This window comes from Melampsora larici-populina (assembly GCF_000204055.1).
Source record: "Melampsora larici-populina 98AG31 unplaced genomic scaffold MELLAscaffold_33, whole genome shotgun sequence".
NCBI classification, from domain to species: Eukaryota; Fungi; Basidiomycota; class Pucciniomycetes; order Pucciniales; family Melampsoraceae; genus Melampsora; species Melampsora laricis-populina.
Genome location: NW_006768797.1, coordinates 559,511 through 571,947, shown reverse-complemented (window position 1 = coordinate 571,947; position 12,437 = coordinate 559,511). Strand labels below are relative to the sequence as shown.

Below are 12,437 nucleotides of genomic sequence, written 5' to 3'. Positions count from 1 at the left end.
CTCTGCGTATCGAAACGGAAGTATCGAGTTTTAAGTTTCTTATCTACATTCTCGTATGATCTTCTATTTTGAATGCTCACCAGGCGCCCCACTGGTCATCCCAGCTGGAATGCTGAGACCCTCAGGCCGCGCTGCAGTAGGTTCAACCTCAGTGGTACGATCTACTGGTGTGAGTGTTTTGGAGCTGTCGGAATAACACATGCGACCGATGGTCTTTGAAGGACCAGACAGGCTCGCTGATGAAGCAAATCGAGGAGTGAAGCGCAGAACTGCTTGAAGTGCCATGACTAGCGATGATTGATTGATTGATTGAGGATGAATCGATGATGGTCAAGTTCTTGGCTGCCCTGTTACACCCGTCATACGGTTCAACCTTGGTGTCAAGATACATATCACGAGGCCTGTTCAGAGGGTGTAACAAGATCGTATGTCCCGCCTTGGAGCAGCGGGGCTGACCTAGGCCGCAGGAAGCTCGACGGGTCGACCAAGTGTTTTGAGCAGAGCTTGAAGCCCAACAAGTTGTTAAGTTAAAAAGAAAGGTGATTGAAGCTTGAGGTGAGACGACATTCAAATCTCACGTAGCCATGTGGTATCATTTCCTGCTACTAATTTCTACATAGACCAAAATCTTATTTTCTTTGTCTTCATCTATGACTTCTTTGAGTTTGTCTTCGTCTTGTTGCGTTGTTTCTCAGAGGTCGAACGACAAGTACATTGCTGGAAAGGCAAAGCTTAAGATGTAGTTTCATGAACGTGACTAATGGATTCAGACATAAGGTGCTGGATCTTCAAATCTGATTAATTCAGATCAACTAGAAATGAGGTGTATGAACAAGAATGCTTGACATTCAGGATCCTGGAATCCTATATGTCAGGAATTACTCAAAGAGGCTTTTGAGACACATCTGGAAACATGATTTTTCTCATGATTAGCTGGCTCAGATATTATTAGACTTCATGAAATAGTCCCATATCAGTCCGGAATTCAGCCCTATCTTTTCCTAGGAAGTGAAAACAGTGTCTATTTTGTAGATTCTGTTGCATTCAAGTGGAAAATGCCTTGATTATTTTTCTCAGCTCAGCCATTTAGCACGTGTCCTATTGATGTTGTCTTCCTTGCCGCGAGTTCAAGACTAATGACTGTGATGTTCATTGGTTGAGAAGGGTTCCAGCTCGATTTCTCTCCAACTTACTCATGGATTCGTATCATTGAGGGTTTCGAAATCCAATCATGTATTACATCTGATCTCACTCTTTGCGGACAATTCGTGGGGTTGATTTCTGATCACTCGAGGTCTTCACTAGTAGATCGGTATCAATTTGCTCGTTGGATCAGGAGAGAGGTAGGGATTGGCTCAGGGGATAAAGTGGGTCGAAGATTCCACATATCGCCGGTTTTATACTTACGCTATTGGGACAGGCGTACAACAAATTTATTGGTAACAGCAGATCTTGTGATGTAATCAAGCAAGCGACGAGGTCACGAAAAATAACTCGAATACCTCATAGATCGGAAAATGGAACATCCAGCGTTCAAGAGTCTTCAAGACTCATCTACTCACGGTCGAATATTGAGGACATTAGGGATTGGGCGAGTAGCGGATGCAATGTTTCAAAGTTATGTCAGTGAATCTGCAGAAGTTAAGCGTCTTGAACCGCTGCCTAGTAACATTTTACTGCGTCGAGGAAGAAGGCCGTCAGGGGGAGTATATAGGAAAGAGGGTACTTGTATCAAGGAAGTCGTGAATCGGTTATGCTGTGACTTGGTTCAAATTTCGATCGAAGGACATACAAATGTTGTACAGTCATTTAAGAAAAGCTTGCCCCAAATTGCCCGCAAAACTCAAGCGAATTGGCGGGGAATTTGGGGCAAGCTCTTCTTAAATGACTGTATCGTCACCTTTATAAGGAGTTCCTCAATCTTAGACCGACACTAGGATTGTTAATGGGATCGGAGTTTGAAGGCATATTTGTATACACAAGTTATCAAACAAATGATGGCACTGTACTGTCAGTGGGTTCGATGGGCGATTGACCATTGGTTCATGAACCGTACTCTCAAACGACTACATCATTCACTCCAAGTCTCGAGATAAGACACATCATAGTCTTCGATGACTTAGACATCGATCAAAGATACATAGAGGTTCATCACCATGATATCCTCGTTCTCAATAAAGCGATACATCCGCGTTCTCATTAAAGCTACCATCAACTCAATCTATGGACAATTGAATTCATCTTATCATCATACTTTTGCGATATATCCAAGCAGGGAACTCAATCTGAATGGCCTTTCGCTTCTATAAAATCCAAATGTACCCAAATCTTGAAGCATCATCGAAGGAAGGATGATACATAGGATTCAATGAAGAAAGTTCAACCTTTGACTGTTACACACCCGGATTTATCTTTTGTTCTTCCCCATTAGTCAGTTCATGATATCGCATATCGACTCCCGCTTTATTCCTTTGTCGACATTCAGCTCGATTTCCTTTTCGAAACTGTTTTGCCATTGATCACCGGGTTTAGATAAATTACATAGAAGTCTTGTTTGCCCTTTGAAACTGAGGAGGATGGCTTCCGATACTTTGAACCTCTGAGTCTGATGGATGTCCAATCACTCGACTTTTTCTAATTATTTACCTTGATCATCATCTAACTAATACTCAAACTAGATGGATATCGTATCTTCTGGTCAATAACAATCACCCATATATCTTGGTCTTGTTCTTGTTCCTTCTCGTTGTGTTGATATAAATATATTCGTCCATCCACTTGGAATCCTTTTTTTGTCAAGTCGATCGATCCATCAGTTATGCCTCGACATAGAGGTCAAGTCAACTTTCCATTGGACTCCTCCACCTCCTCTACACTCGTCTCCGCGCCTACGTCTCCCATTCAGTCCAATTTGCCTAGCGTAGAACCCGTCCCCTTTCCTTCAACATCGATTGGCGAGGATGAAGAGCGCCTTGATCCGCCCCTCAGTCGTTTTCCGGCACTCGGATTGATCCTATCTTTCACCACCAAGTTTGATTATTTTCTCCTGCTGATACCAGGTGTTATCAGCTCCATAATATCTGGTCTCTTGCCATCCTATATGACCATTCTACTTGGAGAAGCTTTCGAGGCCTTTACGCTTTACACGCTATCTAGTGGCGAGCTTGATTCTTCATCTGCAAAACACACTCTCCGTTCTTCCATTGGTTCAGTGTCCCTTCGACTACTACTCATCGGCGTCGGAAGCTGTTTACTAAGCTTGCTCAATCACGCATTGTGGTCAATCTATGCTGCACGCGTCTGCGAGCAACTTCAAACCGCACTCTACAATTCCCTCTCATCACGACCTCTTAGCTGGTTTGACAATGGAATGCGCACCTCGCAACATCGCCTACTCCATTCGCCTCCACCCAATGAGTCGGCAGAATCAGACTCAGCCACTTCATCGGCCGCTGCCGGTGTGATGTCCAGATTTGCAAGGTCAGATATTTTTGATCACCTTGTTTCCTCTCAAATCATAGCATCAGTTTAATTCCTCCTGACGTTTTCAATTGTTTCTGCTCACAGAGAAACCGACGAAGTTCGTAGCGCCTTATCCTCTCGCGTTGGCCTTGTACTGCAGTATTCGGTCACTTTCCTGGTCAATGTAATCTTGGCCTTCACAAAATCCTACAAGCTCTCACTGGTCATCCTTTCAACTATACCTCTTATTGCTATCATCACCGCTGTCATTTCTAGTCGGGTTGCACCCTTTGTTGCTTTGCAAAATACCCTCGAAGCCGCTCTGTCAGGCGAGTTGACCCGGGTACTTCGAACTATCACTCTTGTCAAGGCTTTCAATGCACAACCACTTGAGCTTTTGAACCTGAATCGCCTTGCGCGTCGACTTTCCCAGAATTACGATCATATTGTTTTGCTTTTTGCCCTCCGGCTCGGCACCACTCACTCTTTGGCACTGCTGATGTTTGTACAAGGCTTTGGGTTTGGCTCACATTTAATTCTCACCGGACAAGTCACACCTGGTGACGTCAACACAGTCTTTTGGTCATCCTTAATAGCTAGCTCACATATGCAGATGGCCATTCCTTTGCTCGGTCAACTCGAGCGTACAAGACCTGCTATACTCGATCTTCTCAGTCTTCTGGAGACTCCTCGCCCGTTTGGAGGTGGTCGCAAGCGGCGTCCTAGCCTTATACCCCTGCGTGAGCTCAATCGGCCGGTGTCTACATCCCTCAAGCGTGCACATTCAATTGCGACCTATCCTAATAGCCCTCGACCCTCGATGCCTTCCTCGGTCACCACAAAACATCACACGCTCGATGGCTACCAAATGAGTGTCAACAAAAGTTCATCGAGAATCGGAAAAGAACGCGGATCTCAGATAATCAGATCAGTCAAATCTATAGGCTCGCGTATCTTTTCTTACACGAACAATCCGGTTCTTCCTCCCTTTCGCCCACTCCGTAAGCGAATTCCCACGAATTTCCAGGGCCAACTCGAATTCGAGAACGTTCACTTCGCCTACCCGAATAGCTCTGAGACCGACTCTCACGATACAACGACATCTCAGATTGTTGCTCCTATACCAATCCTCAAAGGTGTTTCAATGTTTTTTCCAGCTGGTGACCTCACTTTTGTTTTGGGGGAATCCGGAAGCGGGAAGTCGACCGTAGCCGTCCTCGCGCTTGGGCTTTACTCACCTGATGTGGGATCAGTGACCGCTGACGAGCTTGGGCCGATTAGCGGACTCGATCCGGACTGGGTGCGTACCGAGTGTTTCTTTCTCGGCTCATTTGCGGCTCAATTCCTCTTACCGGGCACGATTCACGAGAACATCGCCTTGGGGGCTTGTCCGCGGAGACCAGCCTCGTCTGTGTCCAGAGATGAGGTCACCAGTGCGGCAAAATTTGCACTCCTACATGAGTTTGTCTCTGGACTTCCGAATGGCTATGATACCATCGTAGCTGGTCACGACAGTCGTCTCTCGGGCTTGGTAGCCGGGCAAGATGAAGTGACGGCCTCCACTGAAGATACTACCTTCTCTACGTCTGGGGACGCTTCCGCTGGTAGTCTTGCTACACTGAGTGGTGGTCAGCTTCAGCGCTTAGGGCTGGCTCGAGCTTATATCCGGGATCCTACTGTCTTGATTTTAGGTAAGCATGTCCAGATCTTGCACCTCAAATATCTCAGTTGCTTACAATCAATGTTGTGTGATGATGGCTTTAGATGAGCCTGTTTCTGCGCTCGATCTTGTCTCTCAATCACTTTTAGCAGCTGCAATCCGACAATGGCGGCATTCAAAAACAACTATCTGGATCACACACGACCTCAGTCCCATTGAACCCGACGACTTCGTTTATCTGCTCGATTCTGGTCACGTGATTGAGGCTGATTATCTCGCAGGACTCAGAGATCGACTTGCTTCTCGAGGAACCCATGTAAATCACTCTCTTGCCCGTCTGATCGGAAACACTACCGCCGCTCTTCCCGCACAGTCTGTGGCACCTGATAGCTCACCTTTACCCCCATGGCAACCTCTCTCGATCACTGCCACTCCTAAGCCTACTCTTACTACTAAGGCCCAGAAACGCGCAACCCTTGTTGACGGTTTTTTGCGTGGCCTAAATCCAACCACTGCCTCAGATGGCCTTCTCACTGCTCCACCGCCTTCTGCCGCTGTCCGAGCTAGTAACATGCTCCAACCAATCGACCCAAGTAGCTTTAAACCTCCAAACAGGCTCTTTCTGACCCCCATGGGCGATATTGGTGGCCAGGACAGTAGAGAAACTCGTAACCGCAGCTGGCTTCGATCACGATCAGCTACGCCTTCTAGTTTCAACCACACCGCAAATCGGAGAATGACAAACACGATAGGAAAGTCACAAGACAAAGAGGTTCAGACAGAGGAAGAATACAGAGAGATCGCCATGGCACTTCTACGTGTTGGTCAATTGGCTAGTGAGCGTCGCGGCCCGGGACGAGAGCGTCGGATCTGGGCAGATACGGAGAAAGGTGACAAGGATTTGGAAAACGACAAGCGAAAGTCATGGTGGGGTCGAAGAAAGAAATCGAAGACAGGCGGTTCTAACCCCGATGACAAAGATTATAGTAATGTATGGCTTGTGACTAAGATCTGGGGCACGCTAGAAGCAAAAGTGCGGCTATCATGCGGGATAGCGGTGAGTATAGTAGCTGGTGTGTTGACGCCAGTATTCTCAGCGCTACTCGGTCAGTTATTGGCCCGGTTGGCCGACCCTCCGGACGGCTACATTAAACGACAATCGATTCTTATTGCCGTTGTCGCTGTCGTTGACGGTCTTTTCTCAGCTCTTAGGATTTGGCTGATGGAAGGCGTGGGTACCGTCTGGCTGGAAGACATGCGGGGTCGAGGCTTGAGGCGAGTGGTCTTGAAGGATTTGACTTGGTTTGCATCACCTCGAAACGAGTCTAGTAAACTCGTGAATAGATTCATCAAGGATGGCGTTGAAGCTCGAGAACTAGTTTCTCAGATACTTGCTGATCTCTTGACTATTGTTACGTTGCTCGTGGTAGCATTTGGCTGGGCGATAGTAGTGGGTTGGGAACTTACATTGGTTGGATTGTCATTGGCGCCGATATTTTTTGTGGTGATTGGAGGGGGCGGAAAGATCTTGGGGCGCCTAGAGCTTGAGAACAAGAGATGGCGCGAGTCAGTGGCCATGGAGTTCTACCTTGTTGAGTTTTCTTCGTTTCACGCATCTTCAAAAGCTTAAAAAATCTCTTCATTTCCAATCTTTAACATCGTATTTTGTTCCATTTCCGACCCCAATCGTAGACGATGAATCAAATGAAAGCTATCAGAGTTTTGTCAATTGACAGCGTGATGAAAGAACGATTTCATCGTTCGGTTTTGGGCTCGAAAGCAGCATTCATCCGAGCCAGTCCCTTTGGTGGTATTCCCTACGGATTGAATACCGCGCTGGCCTATTCTGCTGAAGGTAAGTTTGACATTATCATAGCCAAATGATTTTTGTTTCCCATCTAAAGAGTTCAGGCGTGTGTTACTGACTTGTAACATGATATGCCACAGCTTTGATGTTTTATGTGGGATCGCAGTGGGTCGTAGAAGGAAAATATTCGTTCGAAAAGATGACTCAGGTATTTTCCTTGATCATTTTTTCGGTCACATTTGCTGGGCAGATGATCAGCTATGGTGAGTCTATTGATCCTGCATAAATAATCAAATGCTCGACCCGTCTCTTACATATATCCACACATCCAAAGTCCCATCGATATCTAGATCTGCTAGAGCCTTCATCGACCTTCTGGCGATCTTAGAAATGTCGGTCGAGTCTAAAGAGTTGAAAGGAGACATCCAGCTTAATCGGGTCAAAGGCTCTATCCAATTCGATCACGTCTTTTTTTCTTATCCATTACCAGATCTTCAAGCTGAGAAGGAGGAAGATCAGGAAGAGAAAAACAGAAAACTACATAAAGTCGATCTCAGACCAGGATCAGTCCCCGTTCTACGCTCGGTATCCTTCTCTATTCATCCCGGGGAATGTGTAGGGATCGTAGGGTCGGTATTGTCCTCGATAGCTCTTTCTCCATCTCTTTGATTCGCGCTGGAAAATGATACATGGGAGAGCTTGTATAAAACCTGGCGTTGTATTTTACTGACTTGTCTGTTGATTTGTTTTTTAAGACCATCTGGAAGCGGAAAATCCACAATAGCAGGCCTGATACAACGATTCTACGAGCCCGATGAAGGTAAGATAATGGTCGACGGGTATCCACTCAATGAGCTCGACGTACATCGACTTCGAGAGGTGATTGGAGTTGTCGGTCAACACCCAATGCTTTCCAATGAGGGAACCATTCTCGAGAATGTATGTTATGGACACAGCTCAACGGGAGAGGTTGCGGCAGAAAGGGCGGCATGGGCTGCGCTTGAAGATGTCAACCTGGCTGGGCTCGTACGTGCAAGACCAGAAGGTCTCCATTCTAGGTTAGGACAGCTTTCTAGTGGGGAATCAGAGCGTATGGCCATCGCTCGAATGCTTGTGAGCCGCGAAAGCCGAGCGATTGTGGTTCTGGACGAACCGACCGCGGCACTCGACTTGCTCAACCAGCGTATCATTCTCAAGACCATCATGCGATTGAAGGCCGAGGGGAAGACAGTGGTTTTAATCACTCATCAAATGAGTGTCATGAGAGCATGTGATCGTCTAGTGGTTCTTCAGGCTGGACAGGTGATTGAAACAGGTTCGGTGGATGGACTTATGAGGGATCGACCGACTGGGATTTTTGCTACACTTGCGCGAGGTGGTGAATGGGGTGGCGGATAAAAGAGTACAAGGACAAGCGCTATCAGATATCTGATGTTATCTGGCCGAGCCGATCTTCAATCTAGACTCTCTCAACGCCGCCGACTCTTTTGCGGTAACATGGAATTATATACCAACCTCACCCGCAAAATTCCCAAATACGTCGAATCGAGCTGCAGTTTATGGACAGCAGTTCTCAGTTAGTTGTTTACCGAATCACACCGGTGTCGAATAATCTTCGCAACTTTGTTTCGACACGTCAAAAGTTTGATTTTTTTTTTGAGAATGCTTTTATTTTTTCACCTCTATGTCTCCTGCGTGGACCAATATACACATGGTGATATCTTGCATTTTCAATTGTTTCTTTTTTCAAGACTGTTCGTTATAATTCATTACCACCACCATTTGTGAAAACTAATGTCTCGTTTAATGTTGTAAAAATTTATTCTTTGCATTTCTGGTCCTTATGATTGTGTATGATCACGGTGTCCTTATGTATAATCAGACGTATTGCACATGTGGATGTCCTATTTGAGAAGGCGCTTATTTGTACCATTTTCTTGGGTCTATGCTCTACTGGTGCAATCTAAAAAATGTGATTTTGCAATCTAGATTTCTGTCTCAATGGACCGGTCAACTCCTCAAGGGGTTGTGAGATTCTCACCACATATGCCTCAAGGTACTGCACCCTACTACACCCTATGCCTCACCGGGCACCCTGAGCATCTCGTTGGCTGTTGGCATCCGGTTTGTTTCTTGCATGGCCACTCTTTATCTCGTTATCACATTGAATGCCTGTCGGATCCACTTGTTTTGTCTTTCTCCGTCTCACTTTCCACAGCTATCTGCTTTCAGTTGGACTCAGCAAAACGAGTTCGCATCGTATCGAGCTCATTGAGATTAGGAAAGGAACTAAGCTGGTTGGCCGAAATCTTTGTTGAATATCAATCGCGTCCGAGAGAATTTCGTGGGCTAGCATGGTGAAAGACGCCAACGTTATCTATGGAACGTGGTCGGGCTATCCCCTTGTTCTGAAATATTGAGAACACGGCTCGTCCGGACTGATGTGGTCAACTTTGCCGATAACAAAATCTGGAGTAGTGTGAGGAGCTGTAGAACTTGGCGCTTAGCCTTGTCGAGACAAGTTTGAAAAGCGTACAAAATGTTGTACGTATATTAAGCTCATGTATACGGCCTATATCATGCCCCACATGCCACATGCCACGATCAGGATTCAGGGACGAACGGTTGCTTTGAAGACTTTTGTCAAGAGTTAAGACAATTCGTGAAAACCCCAAATAAAGTCCTCATCCCGTGAATGTCACAGAGAGATATATCTTGCCATAATTACCCAGACGATGTACACATGGCCTCAGTCTATCGTCCGTCTTGAATAATTTGCGTGAATAATAGGAGGCAATAGGAATGTGGGTGGCACAACCAACCTCTGAGCTTGATCGACATCGAGTCGTTCGACCTCCCTACGTTGTAGCTAACAAGGCGGTATGGCTCGAGCTGAGATGACAAGCCGCATCGATGAGATGACTGATCATGTAGGTGAATCATCACCCAATAACTTCCACATCAAACGCCAACCAGGACCACGATCATAACATCATTTCAGGAAAAATTGCGCCTGTGCACAGCTTTTTGTGTGCGCAGTGAGACTGACGCCAGCGTTCTAATGGTGTACACCTTTTGGAAGATGTATTTAGGGCGAATGTCCTCCTTCTGACTGGTTTCGATTGCTTATCAAAGTTTCGTGTGTACTCCTGTGTACTCGTATTCCTCTGACATTCGCTATGCGCACAAGCGTACTGATAAGAAAACTCCTTAGACTCACAACGTGGCCTATCAGATCAGTGAGCCAGTTTACTTGATGGTTGCAAACCTTTCACCTCCGGAATCGCCTCGCGAGTCTGTTTGATTACAGCCGAAACACGATACATCTCAGTTCATAACCAGTTGTATCTGTAGCTTCTGAATCCACAAACGCTAGCCGTGTTTCCTGCTCATTTGTCCGAACAGAAATTCCCCCTTGGAACATGAGACTTTGCCCACAGTCAGATTTTGAAGAATGTCGCAGATGAATGAAATGTGCTTGATACGAGGACGTATCAAAGAAGGCTAAGCCGATGGGTAATCGCAGCTTGGATTCGACCACTGATCCAAGTTGGCCAGATCCATAAAGCTAGGAGCCGCTACCCAAGACATCCAAGCCCACCTTGTCTTCTCGATTCAGATCGATCGCATTCTTCTCCCTTCGACTCAGAATAAATTTTATTCAGCTTTCTGTCGTCTATCTTAATATACAATAGCATCATGTTCTCTTACTTTGTCCATTTTCGCATCTCCAGTACTTTATTATTTCTTTCTGTTGTCTTTGTAAGGTCAGAGCAGACTGAAAAGGTCAAGCTGTCGATACCCATCGTGAACTCTCTCAACCTTTACACTCTCAATGTCGGAATCGGCACACCTCCGACACCCCATGCCTTAGGGATCGCGACTGGATCAGCAAATACCTTCGCTGGTGCCTTCAATCCTGGTACCTTCCAACCCACACCTTCCACTACCAACCTTCAGAAACCCTTCTTTATTCCTTACGGTTATGGAAATGTCACTGGCACCCTACTCACCGAGACTTTAACTTTCACGGCCAATGAGAATTCACTTACCCTTCCTAACGTGACGATTGGGAATGTTTCAAAACTAGTTGTAAGTGAAATCCTTCATTCACAAAATCGTATTTGACTCTCTCTTCTAGTACAATGGCTAGGCACTCAGTCTCACCACTCTTCATCTATACAACAACAGGGCTTCGATGGTTTTGACGGTCTTCTTGGCTTGGGCCTATCATCCGAATCCTATCCTAGAGACGCAGAAAATATTGGAGAACTTCTAACTCCGACTGGAATAATGTATGATAGAGAGGTCTTAGAAGAAGTTATGTTTGGGGTCAGTTCAAGATCCTCACTTTGAGCTTAACTGAGGCCCCACGGACAACAACCTTTTAAAGAGCACAAGCTGATGGATATTACGTTGATGGATCATTAGATTTCATTCATGCCTACAAGGAGTGCCCCAGACCCGAACGGCCTGATAACCTTTGGGGGAGTGAATCCTAACCGGTTTATTGGAGACCTGGTATGGTATCCATGTAGCTCATATCAGTGAGTCCCACCGGTATTTCTGATGCAAGACACTAGAGTCCAAGAGTTGACCGAAGCTTTTCCTTGCAGCACGTGGGACTGGAAAGCATCGATTTCGTATGGTGATGCCACCTTGTCTGAAACTGAGTTACGGGGTTCATTCGATACGAGTTGAGTGTCTTCATACTCCAATAGTTTTTATGGCTTCACACTCATCTCTTGAACCACAGGCTATACGAACTCTCCGGCTATTCCACGATACCTGTTCGACAAATACGTTGTCTCGATTCCTGGGGCAGTTTGGGATGACTCTTGGTTAGAACTCAATCCCGCTGGACAAGTCAACGAATACATGCTTCGAATCCCGCGTGCTTCTGTGGCCGAGATGGAAGACCTCTGCTTCTCATCAGGCGATCGAAAGTGGTGTCTGGTTCCCGAAGCCCAATTAGTTCCCGATGGTATCGTCCCTAATGCAGACCCAGCATATAGATATGGATACGTCAGCCCAGTTCAGACTGCTGATGCTTCCCAGCAAAACTCTACATTTGTTTGTAAGTTGATCTTCAATCTCTGATAAGCCCTAACTTGTTGGGTAGCGGACTGACCTATGCCAATGATTGATAGTCGGTATGAAAGCCATGGAAAGGTTTTACGTTGCCTTCGACCTAGCAAATTATAGAGTACGTCAAGCTCCCTTCTGACACCTTGAACCTCAATCTTAATAATAGACTCTTATTTGGAATCCTCTTTTGTCATTGTAGATTGGTCTTGCCGAAACAGAATGGACAAACTGCACCTTTTAAAATTCGAGTCTCCGACCTTCATAGATACAATAGTTCCTTAATCCGACTAGTACATATACATCATTTTATTTTCCCGAATTTGAGAACCTAGATTCTCTGTTCCCGCACGGGTCTCTGTAGAGACCTCGAGTGGATCTTCATATGTTGATCAGGACTTGTACATTTATTCTTGCCCGTTT

At 45.9% G+C, this 12,437-nt stretch overlaps 2 protein-coding genes across 2 annotated transcripts; both read left to right on the top strand.

Annotated features, from left to right (window-relative positions):
• Nucleotides 1-2,818: 2,818 nt before the first annotated feature.
• MELLADRAFT_49384 (uncharacterized protein) lies at nt 2,819-8,916 on the top strand (the record flags this gene model as incomplete). The annotated part of the gene is made up of 11 exons (XM_007412895.1): nt 2,819-3,417; nt 3,589-4,136; nt 4,407-5,011; nt 5,102-5,153; nt 5,227-5,494; nt 5,858-6,054; nt 6,157-6,713; nt 6,815-6,977; nt 7,070-7,192; nt 7,264-7,558; nt 7,685-8,916. 11 exons carry the CDS (start codon nt 2,819-2,821, stop codon nt 8,325-8,327), a joined length of 4,050 nt encoding a protein of 1,349 aa, XP_007412957.1.
• A 1,712-nt stretch (nt 8,917-10,628) lies between these two features.
• On the top strand, nt 10,629-12,258 carry MELLADRAFT_89871 (aspartic peptidase A1; the record flags this gene model as incomplete). Its single annotated transcript, XM_007412896.1, has 7 exons — nt 10,629-11,021; nt 11,091-11,261; nt 11,361-11,476; nt 11,546-11,625; nt 11,686-12,006; nt 12,080-12,135; nt 12,217-12,258. 7 exons carry the CDS (start codon nt 10,629-10,631, stop codon nt 12,256-12,258), a joined length of 1,179 nt encoding a protein of 392 aa, XP_007412958.1.
• Nucleotides 12,259-12,437: the final 179 nt, after the last annotated feature.